General features: G+C 42.9%; 3 protein-coding genes across 5 annotated transcripts; 2 read left to right on the top strand and 1 right to left on the bottom strand.

Moving 5' to 3' along the window:
* Window positions 1–2391: 2391 nt before the first annotated feature.
* LOC100843689 (two-component response regulator ORR2) lies at window positions 2392–3953 on the top strand. Its single transcript, XM_003575103.4, has 5 exons — window positions 2392–2598; window positions 2697–2848; window positions 2942–3012; window positions 3266–3431; window positions 3552–3953. The coding sequence occupies exons 1-5, from the start codon at window positions 2475–2477 to the stop codon at window positions 3717–3719; spliced, it is 681 nt and encodes a 226-aa protein (XP_003575151.1). The 5' UTR covers window positions 2392–2474; the 3' UTR covers window positions 3720–3953.
* A 3610-nt stretch (window positions 3954–7563) lies between these two features.
* LOC100843383 (NADPH-dependent pterin aldehyde reductase) lies at window positions 7564–10968 on the bottom strand. Of its 2 annotated transcripts, none has more exons than XM_024461606.1 (5): window positions 10616–10968; window positions 9524–9593; window positions 9158–9351; window positions 8894–9066; window positions 7564–7917 (listed from the first exon to the last, which is right to left on the bottom strand). In XM_024461606.1, exons 1-5 carry the CDS (start codon window positions 10886–10888, stop codon window positions 7848–7850), a joined length of 780 nt encoding a protein of 259 aa, XP_024317374.1. In that variant the 5' UTR covers window positions 10889–10968; the 3' UTR covers window positions 7564–7847. The 2 variants fall into 2 exon arrangements, with proteins under 2 accessions (XP_024317374.1, XP_003575150.1); XM_003575102.4 differs by having other exon boundaries at window positions 10652–10966.
* Window positions 10969–11107: 139 nt separating this feature from the next.
* Window positions 11108–17566, top strand: LOC100843082 (eukaryotic translation initiation factor 2D). Of its 2 annotated transcripts, none has more exons than XM_010237249.3 (10): window positions 11108–11280; window positions 11717–11881; window positions 12165–12276; window positions 13535–13725; window positions 13836–13930; window positions 14005–14388; window positions 15287–15395; window positions 16324–16595; window positions 16705–17075; window positions 17169–17566. In XM_010237249.3, exons 2-10 carry the CDS (start codon window positions 11747–11749, stop codon window positions 17291–17293), a joined length of 1794 nt encoding a protein of 597 aa, XP_010235551.1. In that variant the 5' UTR covers window positions 11108–11280; window positions 11717–11746; the 3' UTR covers window positions 17294–17566. The 2 variants fall into 2 exon arrangements, with proteins under 2 accessions (XP_010235551.1, XP_003575149.1); XM_003575101.4 differs by having other exon boundaries at window positions 11109–11270.
* The last annotated feature ends 28 nt before the right edge of the window (window positions 17567–17594 follow it).

The following is a 17594-nucleotide window of genomic DNA, read 5'->3' as shown; positions in this document are numbered from 1 at the left end:
CATGTTTTGACACTGGATGTTCGCACCCACAAGTCAGGCCCACGTGGCCTACAATGTTAATTGAATCGATGCTTGGCCTACAATGTTAGTTGAATCGATGCATCAGAAATTAGTCTGGTCTGAGGCGTCATGCTTAAGTTTAAGGGCCCGTTTGGTACCTCAGCTTTTTTTAGTATTACCAGAATACCGCGGTTTTCAAATTTATCTCGGTATTATTTACAGTGGGGGTGTTTGGCAAAAAAAAACTATAGTTTTAATACTGTGGTATTTTCTCTGTATAAAATACTCTTTATTTTTTACGGCGCACGGAGGAAAAAAAAAAGCCCCGGCTGGGTTGCCTGATTCGCTATCGCTAACAACGTCGCTGGTGGGCCGGGCGCCGGCCGGTCGGAGGCGGTGGTGTGGAAGGGGCATTGCGGGAAGGCGCCTCGCAGAGACGATCTGCGGCAGCCGGGGCCGAGCGGCGGCGCGGGCGGCGCCACGCAGAGACGGTCTGTGGCTGCCGTGGCCGAACGGCGGCGCGGGCGCGCGGGCCCCTGGCAGGGACGGTCGGAGGCGTTGATGGTCGAGCGGCAGCGGGAACGGGAGACACGCGAGGCTTGTCGAAGGCGGCGGTGGGCGAGGTCAGGGCTCCGATGTTGTAGTACGAGATGTGCCAGTCGTCGTCGTCGCGCGCTGGCATGAGGCCGATCATGGCGAAGGCGTAGTTGTAGTCGTTTCTGCCGATCTCTCCCGACCATGACCAGCGAATTGGCCAGCATCTTGCGCATCTCCAAAGGGGATCGATCTGGTGGTGCCGGCGAGGTACGCTCCTGGCAAGGTGCCTTCGACGGCGTGGCGTACCGTCTTGGCTGGATATGGGCTCGGGGGTGTGCGAGGCAGTGGCGGATTTAAGATTTTTAGTCAGGATGGTCCATTGAGTAAAATTTTTACCCTAACTATAAATCGCAACCATCTGTGCAAAAGAAATGAATATAAACTGCACCAGCGATTGTTGATTTCTGTGCGCAATCGTTAGGCGAGAGTGCCAGACTTACGTACAAAAAGTCAAACGAGACCCACAAGGATATGGGTTTGGACTTGACGTTGTTCACCTGGGCCTATATGGTTTTCCTTTTCTCCCTTTTTAGGTTGAATATACAAAAATATATGGACCGTATTTAAAATCTCAGGGTGGTCCATGGACCACCCTGGCCACCCTATGGATCCGCCAGTGGTGCAAGGGTGCTGCTGCCGACTGCCGCTGATGTTGCTTGAGAGAGAGAAGAAGAAGATGAGAAACTGGAGGAGGGGATGTTTACAGCAACACCAAACATGTCCTTGCGTATTCTCAATACTCTAAAATATTCTAGTTTCTCAAAACCACGGTATCATGCATCCATAGGATAAAATGCCATAGTTTGTCAATACTGTGGTTTTAAAAATACTCCACTACCAAACATAGCCTAACCGAGCCTATAGAAAAAATATCAACATGTACAGTGTCAAACCAAGACACTGAAAATATATTTCACAATGGAGCTAATGACCCTCTTTTGGCACCATTGGTGTTGTTGATATGTTTTGTTGTAAGATTAATCAGACTTTAGAAAACTTGACAATCAACAAAACTTATGGGTCCTGCATTTTGGAACAGTGGGAGTATCTATTCAGATATAACTCTTTCATGGATTGTATTTTATTTTTATGTAAAATAGCGGTCATTTAGATATAACTCTATCATGGATTGTTTTTTATGTAAAATTGTGGATTGCTCTAAAATGATATCTTGCATAAGATGCAACGCATCTCCCTTTCGTCATTGAGTATGCATCTGCATCAAATTTGTTTTTCCGAGAACCCAGCAGGTGGGACTGCCATTTCATTCACAGTAGGTGAAAGAGATTACGAAGGAGAGATAGGTTATGCAAGATATTACTGTTGGTACAGATTTTTTTTAAAAAAACTCATATTCTTTCAAAAAAATATACACCGCGGCATTAGCATACAATCCAAAAAAAGCCATTGTATTTTAGAACCGTTCGGATTGCTGTCACAAAACATATACTCCCTCCGTACTTAGATTCTATACAAATTCACGTCAGAAAGTATATATTTTGGCGCATAGCAAAAAAGCTCGTATGCAGAGAAGTAGAGCGCCAAAGGAACCAAACGGAAGAAACTCCATGACATCATCCCCAGAAAAAAAAAAAGAGAGCGAAAGCTACGGCACGTACGAGAGATGAAGCTAGAGGGAGTGGAGAGTTGGAGAACCGAATCAGGGATCCCCCCGACAAGCAAATCCGGATGAAAGCATTTCCTCGGGCCCACCACCCCAACCCCGGGCCCACCGCACGCGCGCGGGCCCCACGCCACGCCTCCCTCTCGTCTTCTACCTCCGCGCGACCTGTTGGCGCGCGCCGCTTCGAGAGAGGCTTATTTATCAGAGAGCGCCGTAGTTTTTCAGCGCCGCCTTTAGCAGAAGTCTCGGAAGGATGGGAAGAGTTGAAGGCATGGAGCCGGAGGAGAAGTTGAGGGTGCTGGTGGTGGACGACTCCCCCGTCGACCGGAAGATCGTCCAGCTGCTCCTCAACAACCACAGGGGCAGCGCCTTCCACGGTCAGCCTAGCTCTACTACTCCTCTAATCTTGTCATTTATTAAAGACGATAAGTAAAGGAGCTGATTTCATTCGTTCGTTCGTTGGATCGAGCTTCAGTTACGGTCGTGGACAGCGGCAAGAAGGCGATGGAGCTCCTCGGGCAGAAGCCGCAAGCCCAAGAGGAGCAGCAGAGGAGGAGCATCGACATCGTGCTCACTGACTACTGCATGCCGGAGATGACCGGCTACGACCTTCTCAAGGCCATCAAGGTGCGGTTTAATAATTGAATTGAGTTGATGCAACTAATACTCTGTTCTTGAGAGACTGACTGACGGATCTTGCTTGGAACCTGGCTTGATCAGGCGCTCAACTCGCCGAACCCGATCCCGGTCGTCGTCATGTCGTCGGAGAACGAGCCCCAGCGGATCAACAGGTAACAACACCCTTCTTTCTTCTTCTGGCCGGCCCACATATCATTACTTTGTCATGCCAACAAGATGCCGCCATGAAAGCTGCTTTTTTTGCTCTCTGCCTAGTCGTGGTACTCCACTCATTAACTGTTACAGAGTACATGGTTCCTTCTTCAACCAACACCTTTCCGAAAGCTAGATTTGCTCAACCTTTTCTACTCCGGATTATGTTTTCCGAAAGCCGGCATCTTCTTCTTTGACAAATGCAAAAAGCAGATGCCTGACGGCGGGTGCGGAAGATTTCATCGTCAAGCCTCTCCGGACCAAAGACGTGCAGCGCCTGCGAAACAGCTGCTCCGCCTTCAAGCCCGCCAACAAAGACGTGGCCTCGGAGTCGGAGTCGGAGCAGAGGCCACACCCGCTGGCAGGAGGATTAGCCATGGCACGTTGATCTCCTTGACTAACTAGTACTAACTCTTCTCGAATTGAACTGAATTTCGGTGTGGAATAATGCTCATTAGTTGTTTTCTTCTTCTTCTTCTCCTTGATTTAATCAAATCAGGTGCTGAAGGCGTCCTCGAGCGTGGAGCTGCTGTCGCACTACGTGCAGTTCCTGCTCAAGTTCCTCCTGCTGGCGTACGCGGCGCTGTGCCTGGCCGAGCTCCTCCACAGGTGGCTGCTCCAATCCAACGCCTGCTTCAGCTCCTCCAATGGCATCATGACCGTTTAATTTCCCTTTCCTTCCATGATCATCTCATCAATTAGGTAGTGTTCTATAGCTTATTTGTTTTTTGAGATGGTAGCTGCTGGCCGGTTTCGGGTCATGGATGGCACCGGGCCGGGCCGGGGGATTAATTAACTGTCGAGACGATGGAAGATTATCAGCAGACTGCTGCTGGAAGATATGCTCTGTAAACTTGCATGATATGATTTGGGTGGGTATCTGATGTCGCTTTTTAAACGAGATCTCGATTTGATACGCTGATGCATGCGGCAACTGTGCACAGGAGAAGCTTCTTCCTCCTCTCTTTTTTTTTTTTTGACAGCTGCGTGTTGGTTTGTTTGTTTTGAGTGGGTGGAGGAGGACGTACGTACGGTTCACCTGCTCCGAGCCTCGCTTCCTGCGCGAATCGGGCGAATTTTCATTAAAAATCAGACAGACACTTGACAGCCAGTGTTAGATCGTAATCTTCTTGTGGGGACAGGAAACATTTTGTATTGTACTACTATCCGCAAGCTAAGCTTAATCGATCTCTGTATGATTTATCAACATGCATTTTGGTTGTATGTACTGTACCAATTTATATTGTCCTATCCGCCAGCTCTGTTGTTATCATTTCAAAATGTATGAACAAGATTTATAAATTTTTTTGGCAACATTAATTGAAAAACATGAATCTACCCTGGCAAAACATTTGAACCAAGACATGATCCGCAGTTTCTTTTTTCAGCCCCCAGGGTTCTGAAAGTCCGCCTCGTAATTTTTTTAATTAAAAAAAGAGTAAAATACACCAGAATTCCTAATTCTTTCGTAAATGTCTCAAGTTAGTCCTAATTTTTTAAAACTACACGTTGAATTGTTTCTTAAGTGGTTCAGCGCAGGTCACGCATAGCCTGGAACAAGTACGAGCTACAAACGAGTATGAGCTCCAAACGTTTTTATTTTTAGAAAAAACGTGGGAGAAGCACATAATCAGGCCCACAGCCTGAAACAAGTATGAGCTCCAAACGATCCACGAGTTCAAACAAAAGCCTTGAAAATATTGAATACTGCTAATTTGTCTTTCTTTTATTGACGTAATGCTCAAAATTGGTAAGACTTCTACTCCCTCCGTCCAACCAAGGATGTCTCAACTTTGATTAAATTTGAATGTATCTATACACTAAGTCATGTTTATATACGTCAAAATTTTGACAAACTTGAGACAATATTTTGTTGGACGGAGAGAGTATAATTTTTTTTGTGTTTTATGATTTCTTTTTTGTAGCTTTCCATTGAGACTTTTAATCAACAGGGTGTCATTCGTATATCAAAGAAGATCGAGACAAGCTCAACCAGGAGAGTTACAAACATAGGGCACACAAAAAGAGGAAAAGAAAACGAACTATACAAGCGCGACTTAATCAATGTTTCAATTCCTTTAAACATCAATTTGGGAAAACATTTCCAGACTATTCTCTTTGGGGAACCGCTTAGGATGGCCATCATCCGTGACGGTTTTGCTAAAGATCTCAGATGAGATCCTTTATATGGATTTCTGTAGTAGTGTGATAGTGTCTACTTCTGCTGCACGTCTGATTATAAACCTGGTAATCTAAACTACAAAAATAAAATGTTTACTTGATAGCAAGTTTTGATTTGCATCAGTACATCTTACCTGCTTTCCCATGTATCTTGCCTGTTTAGTAGAGAAAGTGTGGCAATACAAGGCTATAAACCAAACATGTCTTTAATTTGGTACGAGAGGACGAAAGTGCGTACAAACCCTGGAATTCAATAATTTAACCGCATGGTCTATCAAAGTAAATAAATCAATGGGTGGTGGCAACGGGATGCCAAATTTGTGCCAAAAATTATGGAAGTATATATCACCCAAAAGTGGACAGCAACTGAGCAACGTACTGATCGAGCTGCAACACAAATTTCGCAAGCAAAGCAAGGAGGAAAATAAAAGGTACTCGTGCCACCTATGAGTCTGAGATATCCCGTAGTACGTACTACTTCAGCAGAATATTAATTGTTCCGCGTAAAGAAAACAGGGAAAAGGCAAAGGAACATTGCTTGTGATGACATGTTAGTAGGAGACACTATCTAAGCTAGTACGTACCAAAATTTCTTGTCTGTGCATGTAATTTTAACCGAGCGCTAAAATCAGCAATAGACAAATTCACACAACGTACTTGCATGTAATTATTTCCATCGTAGTAAAGTTCTCACGCGAAGCTAATATAGTACAAACATGTGGAAAAGATATTATAACCAATTAATTGCGGCGCAAAAGAAGATCAGAGAGAGACGGCCGGAGACAAAAACCCCAGGCAATTTACAAGCCAACGCAACTGCTAGCTGACTAGCTGTGCAATGATCCTCCGTCCTGTAAAGAAGAGATACGGCTTAGGCGTGAGATTGGCCGGGAGAAGAGCGCCGCAGAAACCCCCCTTAATAAAGTCGGCACGCAGAGAGCCCGACTGAGATCACATCAATGGAAGCCATTGAATCAAATGGGACACGGCGCAGGGCCAGCAATTAAGCAACGATCCAGGAAGAGGAGGGAACAACACCAGATTGTGTCGTCGGTGCGTGTGTTAGTTGCCCGAACAGCAGCTGTAGTGATGGCTAGATCGCAAACACAGGAAAGGAGATCCCTCCCATTAAGCCAGCGCGCAGGCGCCCGAGATCCGCGCACTGTGGACAAGATGCCCGTCGGGGCCCGTACAAAGGATCTCTCGGGCGGAAAGCCAAGCACTGGAGGTCTTTCATATATGATCTCCTTTTTGGCAGTACAGTTGCTTCCAGTTTCATGCCAATGCAGGTCGCACGTGGAGTACATCCGAGGGAACATGTAATGAACTGAGCACCGTACGTCGACTCTCTCTTGTTCATAAATGATGTAAGCTAGAACAGGGTTTTGTCTCTGCTCATAAAGAACTCGCCCGTGTAGCATACCAGAGGCGCACTTATGTGGTTTTTGTATCGTCACTTCTGTTAACAAAAGATAATCTTGTGAAAAGAGAATAGGACGGGATGCATGAAATGTAATTTTTGTGACGCCGAGGAGTCCGTTAAACATTTGTTAATCTATTTTCCTTTTGCTCAAATTGGAGAATTATTTACTTTTTCAATATCCCCCCTCACACCAATATTTCCAATATGTTTGGGAACTAGTTGAACGGGGTTGACAAAATACAAAAGCTCGTATAAGGGTGTGAGTTTCTGCTGTTTGTTAGACTATTTGAAACCGTATTATTTTTAACAGATCCAACGACTATTCACGTTTTATAGGTTATCTACAAAGGCATTGCTTCGATCTTTCTTCCTACCCGCGAACAAGCAGGGAGTTTTCAGCTTCAGGTGCACCGGGTTGGAGATGGTCGCATGAGAAATTTCCAACCAGGCTGGCTGGCAGCCAGTTGTTAGACTCCAGTGTGCACAGACGTCGTCAATATATTTGTTTTTCTTGGCTTATTTTGTGTCTACTTTGGGTTACTCGTGATTTGTTTAGTCAAATGCTATAACTTGTGCACCGTTTCATTGCAGAGACAGGAAGGTCTCCTTGGAAAAAAAATAGCAGGATTGCGAAATGCCGTGTCTTTGGACTTTAGAACAGTATCATACTTGTGCAGTGAGTGAATTAATCCATGGGTGTTGGATCACAATGGTACACTTAATTATTAATGATACTATGCTTTTGAGCAGGGCCGTAAGGTCATTGCAGTGATGTCGAAACAAACACAGCCCTCGTGCTTGGAGCCAGAGCTGATTCTCGTAGGGCCTTGTCGTGGTTCGTGGACAAAGCCTGAACGGATGTAGGCAAAATACATACACACATACGAGAAAACGTGCAACAGGGAGAAAAACAAATCACATGAGATTAGAGATACCGACAAGCAATGGCTTTTGTTAGCTCAACTGGGGCTTTGGCTTCTTGAAGAAGCTGTTTGAAAAGCAAGCCGTCCAGGTCCGGCTGAGAAGCGGTTCTAAACATATCATATTTTCGGACCACAGTGAGGCGAACTGGAGAGCAGAACCGCATTTATCAGTCGACTTACTAGCACAACGTTATATTGCAACAGCTACAAGTTAAAACTACAGGGGAATCCAATATCTATTGATCCAACACATAGATTTGCTACGCCATCAAACAGTGAGTGAGGCACCATTATCTTCCAGTGAAAGGCTTAGAACCATTGTAGCTGCCTTGGGTGCCCTGCAAACCAAAAGAGAACTTTGGTTAATCTGATTAGTACTCTTAATCATAAGCTGCAAGTGAAAGCATGCCAGTTTGAATATGAAACAAGCATGTCGATGATATAACACTGCAAGAAAGCTCAAACATAGATGTACGATAGCTTTAATCTAGCCAATAGGCAAACAATAGCTGGCTGCTCAAGAATCAAGGCTCCCGGTTCATACAAGCCCCCGGGATACATTCAAATTTGAGACAAAATACACGTGGCACAGCCAGCCATCCCCAGACAGCAATAATTATCTCATGGAAGTGCCCAGCCAGTCAAGGCAACACTGATACATCAGTTTATCTCAGTTATTAGTGGATGTGGAAGAACAACATTTACATTCTACAGGAATGGTTGAGAACCATGGGGATGGGTAAAATGCAAGCATGTGCCCGGATGGTGATTCAGGGCCTTTGCCACCAGAAGCGGTTCCGCAATGGGGATGTTCAGGGGATCAGTTTCAACTGTTGTGAGCTTCAGCATTTGCCACCTACCAGAGCCAGAAGGCCTACGGGCTACGGTGTTCCATGGTATGTCATATTTGACAACCTAGCGTATTCAGAAGGTGAGGAATGCATGTAATTTTTGAAATATTGGTATGACGGCGGAGGATGTAGTACTAAAGATAAAAGCAGATTGGAGGGAATGCTGAAATGATGGAGTGCATGGAAGAATTAGCTTGGGAGGTTGATGATCCAATATACTCCCTCCGACCCATATTACTTGTCTCACATTTGCCCAATTATGGATGTATATATGTTTAAAAAGCGTCTAGATACATGTAATATTTCGACAAGTAATATGGGTCGGACGGAGTAATACTTTATGCACCAGTGGACCCTAATCTGTTTCTGAAATATGTAAATTTCCCTGCTTCCCGTGACCAATTTTTTCTAGTGTAGCCTTCTCTAGTTTGTTCAGATTTCAATGAACACAAACTCAATTTACCATTGTTCAGTCGATTGGTATAGCGCAGCTGAACTTCCAAAGCATGAATTAAGCATGTCAGTATTCACAACACCAGGACTAAGAGCAATGGCAGCCAATCCAGGAGGCAGCTCTTTGGCTAAGGAGCGTGTTAAACCCTCAATAGCCCACTTTGAAGCACAATAAGGAGCAACCTGAAACGATATTATGCAAATTAGTGCGCATTGAAGATGTCATGGTTAGAGAATAAAACCAGTATTAGCATGACCTTTGAATTTACCCTACCTCTGCAGCAGCTGACCTTCCCCAACCAGAGGAGAAATTGATTATAATCCCATGTTTCTTCTGTATCATAAGTGGTACAAAATGGCGAAGTACATTCGCCGTTCCTTTAATATTTGTATCAACCACCGCATCAAAATCTTCTGCTGGAACATTCCACGTCTTGTTATTCTTGTTTATTGTACCAGCACCGTTTACTGCCACAACCTCTCAAAAGTTAAGACTTCTGGAGAGATCCCTTCCAAATATATTTTAGCATGGCCTAAAACTACGTAGTAATTTCACAATCAACTTCAAGAAAGAAATATTTTCTTTTCATCTACTTAAGATGGTTTAGAGTGCACAATTTTGAGCAGAAAGTAAGCAAACCTATGATATCGGGAATTTGCTTCTTTTCCACAACAGCCTTTGCCAGCTCAGCCATGCCACTGTCAGACCTCTATAACAGAAGCACCAACACGATAATTGAGATAGTGAAAAAATAGGCAAGTTACATCGTGCTTTATTTACAATAAACAAATAATTAAATGCATTATTCTTATTCATACCAACTCCTTTTCAGTTTATAATTCACGTGCATATTCCTAAATCATCAATTTGACCAACGAAATATGAGTTATATGCCACAAAAGGTATACCACCAGAAACTTCTTTCAAACGAATTCAAATTCAGCTCAGCGGTATACATTTTGTACAATATGATACATATTTCCTTGGTCAAATTGATGATCTAGGAATATGTGAGTGCCTTAAAAACTGAAAAGGATGTAGTATTTCATAAAAGTTCTGCCGGCATTCATGCCATGTTGTATCATTTTAACTTGATATAATATTTAGTACAGGGGCGGAGCCAGGGGGTGCAGCAGGGGCTTGGCCCCCCTAACAATTTCTCTATAATGGTATATTTAGTATAGTACTAAGTGAAAATTATGAAATTACAAGTATTTTTGCCTACTTCGTCCCCTCCAATCTCAATTGCTCTTTGTTCACTCCCTCTCGTAGCTAAATCCAGGCTCTGCCCCTGATTTAGTATCACAATTCACAAGTTGCATTATGCCCTCTGAACGAGTTTGATAGCCTCTGTGATATAATCTGCAGAGACTAACATATGGTCCCCCAATTCATGAAACCAAGCATGAAGTTACCAATCAAGACAGTCCCTCAAAATTCACTAATATGTAGAACATTCAGCTAATGTTGCATATGAGGATACAAAACGACTAAATCCCAATCCGTTGGCCCTAGAACTACATAGCAGTGTAGGAAGTACCTAGGAACCGAGACTCTCAATAGCATGACATCCAAGTAGTGGGATATGATTAAGTGCAGGCATCCAGGGATCGACATTGGCAGCTAAATTTTACTAGCAGTGTTAGAATAGATAAAAAGCCATTTCCGACGAACTCAACAACTAGGTATCCAATTTCATGCGCGCCCTAGTAGTACAGTAAAACCAGTTACCACGAGATCGTGAGGAAGAGGAATAGAGTGCATTACGACGTCGGCGACGGTGAGGAAGTGGCGGGACGGGAAAGCGATCTCTGCCTCGAGGGAACGGATGGGGTCGGCGGAGCGGCTGCAGCCGACGATGAAGTGGCCCCGTCGCGCGAGCTCCATGGCGAGCGCGCGGCCCAGCCCGCGGCTGACCCCAGTGATGAGCACCGTCCTCGGTCCCGCCGCCGCTGCTCGCGCGGCCGCGGCGCCGCCGCCCCCGCTCTTGTGCCCCGCCGTCATCTCGCCGCCTGCCCCTCTCCACGGCTCGGGTTCGTCCGCGTGCGTTCGATTGCCGGCGTGGAGAGACCGAGAGAGACTGGAGCCTCCGCGTGTTCCCGATATTTCGTTCTTCTCATGGGCCCGCGGCCCTCAAGCCCATTATTTGGGCGCTCATGGGCCGATCACCGCACATGAGGCGTGGCCCACCCATCCTGTCCGTACGGTCGTGGCTACACCCTACACTAGCTTCTAGACGCGAGCGTCCGCCGCGGCTCTTGGAGAGGTTTCCTTCCCCAGAACCTTCCGGATCCCTCCTCCAGTCCTCTCGCCGCCCCCCGCGCTCCTCCAATCCGATCGCCTCGCCGCCGTTAACGAAGCCTCTCTCCCTCCATCTCTCGCCCTGGTGTCTGCTCGTAATCTTGATTCTTTGCCTTTTTTTTTCCTTCACTTGTTTGTTTTAATCTTAGCCCGTTTCCGAGAAGCTTGCAAATATGTCCCGTGCTCCCTCCAACCTAGAAGATGGTGTAGATGGTCAGGTGTAGGAGGTTGCTGCTGATTGAAAGGAAAAGCTAGTATTTTTCACTATTGACCAGTTTGGGAATTGGGGGCATTGATTCATAGGATGATGATTTGTTTAAGTAGCATTAGGGGCTGTTGAGGTGAAAAATAAGTTGAACTCTGTTAGAAGTCCCCTATGTGTTACTTTCCCTGCTCTTCAAAAGTATTAATGCGACAGGCTGACTGTTTCCTCAATATTCTCAGTTGCTTAGTTTTTCATGTATGTATGTATGTACCAATCTAGTTGTATTTGTTTCATTTGGATGACCTGTTTGATTTGGTTATTTGCAGCTTGGATTCTTGTTCGTTAACCGATAAACCATGTTCAAGAAGAATGTCGATGCCAAAGCTTTACAGCGCTTGTCAGGCGCTGACAAAAAGAAGCTGAGGAGAACTGCCAAGCAAAGGTTTCCGCAAGCATCTGATGATGATCTTGATGCCATCCTTCCTCCCAAGGTGATGATTTTTTCTTAATCATTATGCAGAGTAATAACAGTGTAACCCTGTAACATGGTAATAGGCCTTCACCTTATATTACATGATCCCACAATTTACTTTGGGCCAAGTATAGGACTATAGGCAGACTAATCTATGAAAGTCAAGTATCAACTGCATTCTTACCTACCTTATATACCAGTGTTGCCGTTTTACATGAGAGTGGATTTATATCTTTTTTAGTTAAAATTTAGGTATTCTTTCTCACATTTATATCTAATTTTATATAACTTCGTATATGTAGGTTGAGATAACAGTTGCTAAGTACCCAAGCCGGGTTCTTGTTTATGGCATAGAGGGGGAACTCCCAATGCTATTCGACATCGATGGAAGAGGCCATGAGCTGTTTCCAACAGGTTAGATATTTTCACTTTCAGAGTAATACACTTCTTTTCATCTAGTTATCTAAACTTTTCTAATCTGCGTTATGTTGTCTCTCTTCTTTTTTTTCGTGGTAATTTTTTAAAAGAGCTGACTTCGATTGCGTGTAAAAAACAAATCTGTAGGATAGAGAATCTGACACAAGCTCAATAGCTCATGCTTCCACAAATGAGTGCAGTTCTCGTTCTTTTTGTTTCTAATTATCATGATCAATTGGTTTTTTTATTGTGATATTTCATGTGCTTGTAGCGAACTAGCGAATGAACTTTTATTTGTTTGTTTAACTTGTGGGGTTTTCAATTACTATTAATTTGTGCGTCATAAACTACTTGTTCTAGCTTGCATGAAAAGTTACTAGAATCTAAATTGTTGTACTTCTTGCTGGTGTGCTATCTGTTTGCCCAGTGGCTTGTACCGAGAGTTGTAAGGATACCACGGTAGGGATGTAGGGAATCACATGATGCACTGATGTTGTTGCCTTGTTGGTCAAGGTGAGTTCTGTGGAATACATAAGGACATGTGGCTCTCAAGCCAAAGATTATACTTCCTCCATCCCAATTTAAATGTCGTATTAGCTTTTTATTTTTTTCCTGTAATAAATGCCGTATTAGCTCACCGACTCATCAGAACCCGTAAGCAATTAATATTATCATTGAACCGTGGTCCTCGGGAGGAAAAGAGCCTGTGCATGCACCCTTTTAGCCAACATGCACTGGTAGCACACATGCATGCACAGCCAGGCATTGGACTGAGCTAGCGGGATGAGCTGTCAGCATAGAAAGGACTTCCGCAGTGGGCTCTCAGAGGAAGCTACTTCTTTGTATTAATTACGGCTTCGGCTGCTTTGAACGAGCCCTTGGTATTAACTACGGCTTCGGCTGCTTCGAACGAGCCCTTGGTATTTGGGATAGTTCTAATACGATTTCTAATTTGGAAAGGAGGGAGTGTGGTACTAAAACAGTAGGACTTTATACCCTTAGCAAGAGGAACTGTTGATATATCTGTTCATTGCTTATAATGGGTTGGTTTTCTGTTTTGACTAAATAGCCAAAAACCATCTATTGATGTGTTTTAGTTGATAAAGTTATGAGTTGACCGTAATTTTTCTAATTTTGTGGTAGTTTTAAGCTGTTAGGTTAATGACTTCAGCTCTTGTGCATTTTAGATTTTGAAGATAAGAGCATTCGGTATGGTCTACTTCGTAGCATAATCTAATCGGTGAAAATGTTACAGTTTATGCACTCTGGAAGGTTCCTCATCTGTTGCCGGCTTTTACTCTTAAGGGCGGTGAAGTTTCACACTACATTCTTGGTGGCGCCGATCTGATGTTTCCTGGTATCAGCGTACCCCCAGAAGGGTTACCTTCATTTCAAGCTGGCCAGCCATGGTCAGTTAAAGTCCCCGGTAACCCTGCTCCAATTGCTGTAAGTTCCTCATATTTCTCTTCAACTAGTTTGGCTCGCAGTTTCTATTAAGTGGATTCTGCCAATTGATGTGCAAGTCCAACTTTGGTTACTTTATGTGCTCTACACAGGTTGGAACCACAACGATGAGCGATACTGAAGCATTGAAGGCAGGATTGCGTGGCAAGGCTTTGCGGATTGCACATTACTATAAGGATTTATTATGGCAAGTTAAATGAGTTTGATGCACGTCTAAGTTTATCCTTACCTTTAAAAATTAATTGTTAAATATTATTGCAGGGCTTCTGCTGATGGTCGTTATGTTCCAAATGAAGGGTTTTATGATGACATGGTTGTTGAAGATCCTAATTTTGCTTCAGCTTCTCAACACGTTGACTCTTCTGAAGATCCTGCAGATTGCAAGCAAGACAAAGCAGCTGTTGATGCATCAGATAGTCATGCTGGAGATCCTTCCATTCACAGTGAAACCATAGAAGATGTAACTGCTGGAGTGAGCGAGCTCAATTTCCCTGAAGAAAAAACCACTGAGGAACCAAACGAGGATAAGGAACATCAACATCTGTCTACTGAAGAAATTGATTCTCTATTGGATAAATGCCTTTTGCAAGCATTACACAAGAGCGTGAAAGATAAAGACCTCCCTATGCCAGGAAGCACATTATGGTATGTATGTATAGTAATTTCATTTCCCCTTACAATTTGTTATTCCACCCTTTGGACTTTTGGAGTATTTCGCTCATGTGGCAGTAATTGTTTTCATTCCCGTCATATGATAGAAATGAGTTATTGCACACCTTTTTTACTCCCTGCACCATCAATAGTGGGCATGCACACAGTTCAAAATTTAACTTCAACCATCATTACTACCATGGTATGTGGGTTACGTGGCATGGAAACTATATCGTTAGAAACCTTTTTCCAATACGAATTCAATGGCACATATAATTTTTGTGGTACACAAACTATATATTATTCGTGTAATGGCGATATATCAGGTCAAGACCTCTTTTCGGTGAATACTTCCAATCCTAGCCATTAGATCTCAAATAAACAAATCAGATGAAAGGTGGAAACTCTAATCACTTGAACACATTTTATGAGTAAAAAACCTCGTGGTTACAGGTCAAGTTTTTTTTTTCTTCATAAAAGGCATTTAAGTGATTATCACCTTTCGTGTAATCTGTTTATTTAAGATCTAATGGCTAGGATTGAAAGTTTTCAAGTTTTCACTGGATAGAGGTTTTCACCTGATAAATTTTGAAATGCGTGCATGCCCTCTATTAGGGGATGGATTGGTACTGCTTTTAAAGCATATAATACTAAATCATTTGATAGTAAACACAACCATGTTCTACTCTACAATCTACAACATTGAATATTGGAATATTATTTTGGCAAGCTATGTTTGGTTATTGCTATGACTTTTTTTCATCAAGTAAACTGTAATTAGCCAGCTTGACTTTATGAAGATATCCAAGTCTCCTATAACCTGTATGTTCTGTTCTTTTTTATGGTATGGTATGTATTATCTTATTCATCTTCTGTGCACGTCTCTGTGCAGGTCAAATCACATACTCCCCTGCAGACCTCCAGGTGTTACTCTGGATATTAAAAAGTCATCACACAAAAAGCTCTCCAAGTGGTTGCAGTCAAAATCTTCCTCTGGCCTTGTAAGATAGTGTACAAAGCTTTTCTTACATGTATAATTTATGTTAAATTAATAGAAGGCTATTAAGTAGATAAGAACACTTTCTAGTTGTTAAGTTATCATAGATCTGAAGCTTATAAATTTAAGCCCTTTTTAGTAGGCGAATACATGCTAGAGTCCCTAAAGATTTCTAACAAACTAACTTAGACTAGAGTCCCTAAAGGTTTAATTTATTCATCGTCATGTCCTTCAGTAAGTTAAGTTGACTAGAGCTGATACGTCTTATGTGATGTGTCCTGGAATTGTGGGCATCTTGCACAGTTGGAACTTGTGAAAGGTTTGCTGACATTATACATAGTTTTTTGTATGTCTGAACAGATTTAGTATTTTTCATGTTCAGTTTGAAGTTTGTACAAATATGTCACAGTTGTCCCAAGATGTTGATTCTAGATAAGGTGTGTGTAGTGTGTTATTTTAATGATTGTGTGCTTATTAAGCGGCCTTGTTATACAGTCCTTTTGTGAACTTATAAACTTTAGGAAGAGTGATGATGCCTTGACGTGTGATCATATAGAATGACGTTATAATATAGTAATTGTCAGTATATTACTGCCCACTTTTTTCTCGAACATGTATATGAATGTCCACATATGGTAAAGAATTGGTACATACATTACTTGCCTCCTGGACTAGCAAACTAAATATTTAGTCTTAAAATGCCACAATGCTGAAAGTCTAATTCGTGAACCACTTTAGTGTCCTATGTCCTAAGCTTCAGCACATGGTCGCAATGTTTCCAGTCAATGTAAACTGACGAAATCAATTACTTAAGCTAATGATACTGTGATTTTTTAAGATCTTACTTAAGGACCATATTCATTTATTTATTTGGAACTAATGCAGCTTTTATGTTGCTCAACCTTATCTAATATCCATTAAATTGTGCACAGATCTTAGCAAAAGAGGACAAGCATAAAAAGGAAGTTGTGTTGACAGGTATCAATCGGAAACATCCAGATTACATGGATTTTAAACCGGAAAAGAGGGTACAGGAGTCAGTTGAACAGCACGACAATGTTGTTCCTGAAGGCAGCGAAACAAAGCAACTGGAAGTGGACGAAATTTATAAGCCAACTTCTCATGTCAATCCCATTTTCTTGGCTGTTGAAGCTGACACAGGAAAGTACTACAGTGCATCAGAGGCATCTGATGTAGTTTTCAGGTTTGTTTCCACAGCAGTAGTCGATTCTCATAGACTACAGGCTCTATGTGTTTGTAAAAAGTGTGAATATTGTAAATTTCAACTAATTCATTTTTTCCTATGAATGAAGGTATGTTGAAAAAGAAAATTTGGTCAAGCCGACAGACAGGGCCAAAGTAATTCTGGATGCTACGTTATGTGATGCTCTGTACAAAGGAGCTGTAAAAAAGGGTTCTGCGTATCCAAGTGAGATCCACAAGAAGGATTTGGGGTCAACATTTATAAACCGTATGCAAATTCACCATAGAGTAGCAAGAGGAAACGAGGTAGTCGTTCGCAAGGGTGCTATACGTACTGTTCAAATCATGACAGAAAGAAGGCAAGGAAACAAGAAGATGACCCGAGTCTCTGGATTGGAATGCTTTTTAATGGATGCCGACTCGATAGCTTCTGAACTACAGAAGAAATTTGCTTGCAGCACGACCACAGCGGAGCTTCCAGGTATTACTACCCAATCCTTGTTTTTTACCTGTTTCTTGAAAGTGAACAAACTAGTGCAAGCGATACATATAATTTTACCTTGTATTGTTTCAGGTAAAAAGGGGCAACATGAGGTATTGGTTCAAGGCGGAGTCATCGAAAACCTCGCAAAGCACCTTGTTGATCATTATGGCGTCCCGAAAAGATTTATTGAGGTTTATGACAAAACAAAGAAATAGAAGGGGAGCTGACTCTTGGGAGCACAGACAGTATTGTTGATCTCTGGTCAGGATTGGTGCGAAAATGCGAAACCATCTCAGGGTTGCATCCTGAGATTTCATCTTACCGGATACTGGTGGCAAGATCATGTGATTTTTTTTAGAGGGTGTACTTATCTCTCACCTTTGTTTATGTCATTGTGCACTCGACTGGCTTTTTATTTTGAAGGATGACATAAAATGTTGCTCGGTCCATGTCCAGGCATAGAGCAGCGTTCCTTTTCCGGCCTATAATATTCAGAATCCCGAATGATATTCGCTC

The sequence above is a fragment of the Brachypodium distachyon genome, chromosome 3 (genome assembly GCF_000005505.3).
Source record: "Brachypodium distachyon strain Bd21 chromosome 3, Brachypodium_distachyon_v3.0, whole genome shotgun sequence".
In the NCBI taxonomy this organism is placed as follows: Eukaryota; Viridiplantae; Streptophyta; class Magnoliopsida; order Poales; family Poaceae; genus Brachypodium; species Brachypodium distachyon.
Note: the sequence above shows the minus strand (reverse complement) of the source record. Positions and strands in the feature narration are given on the sequence as shown.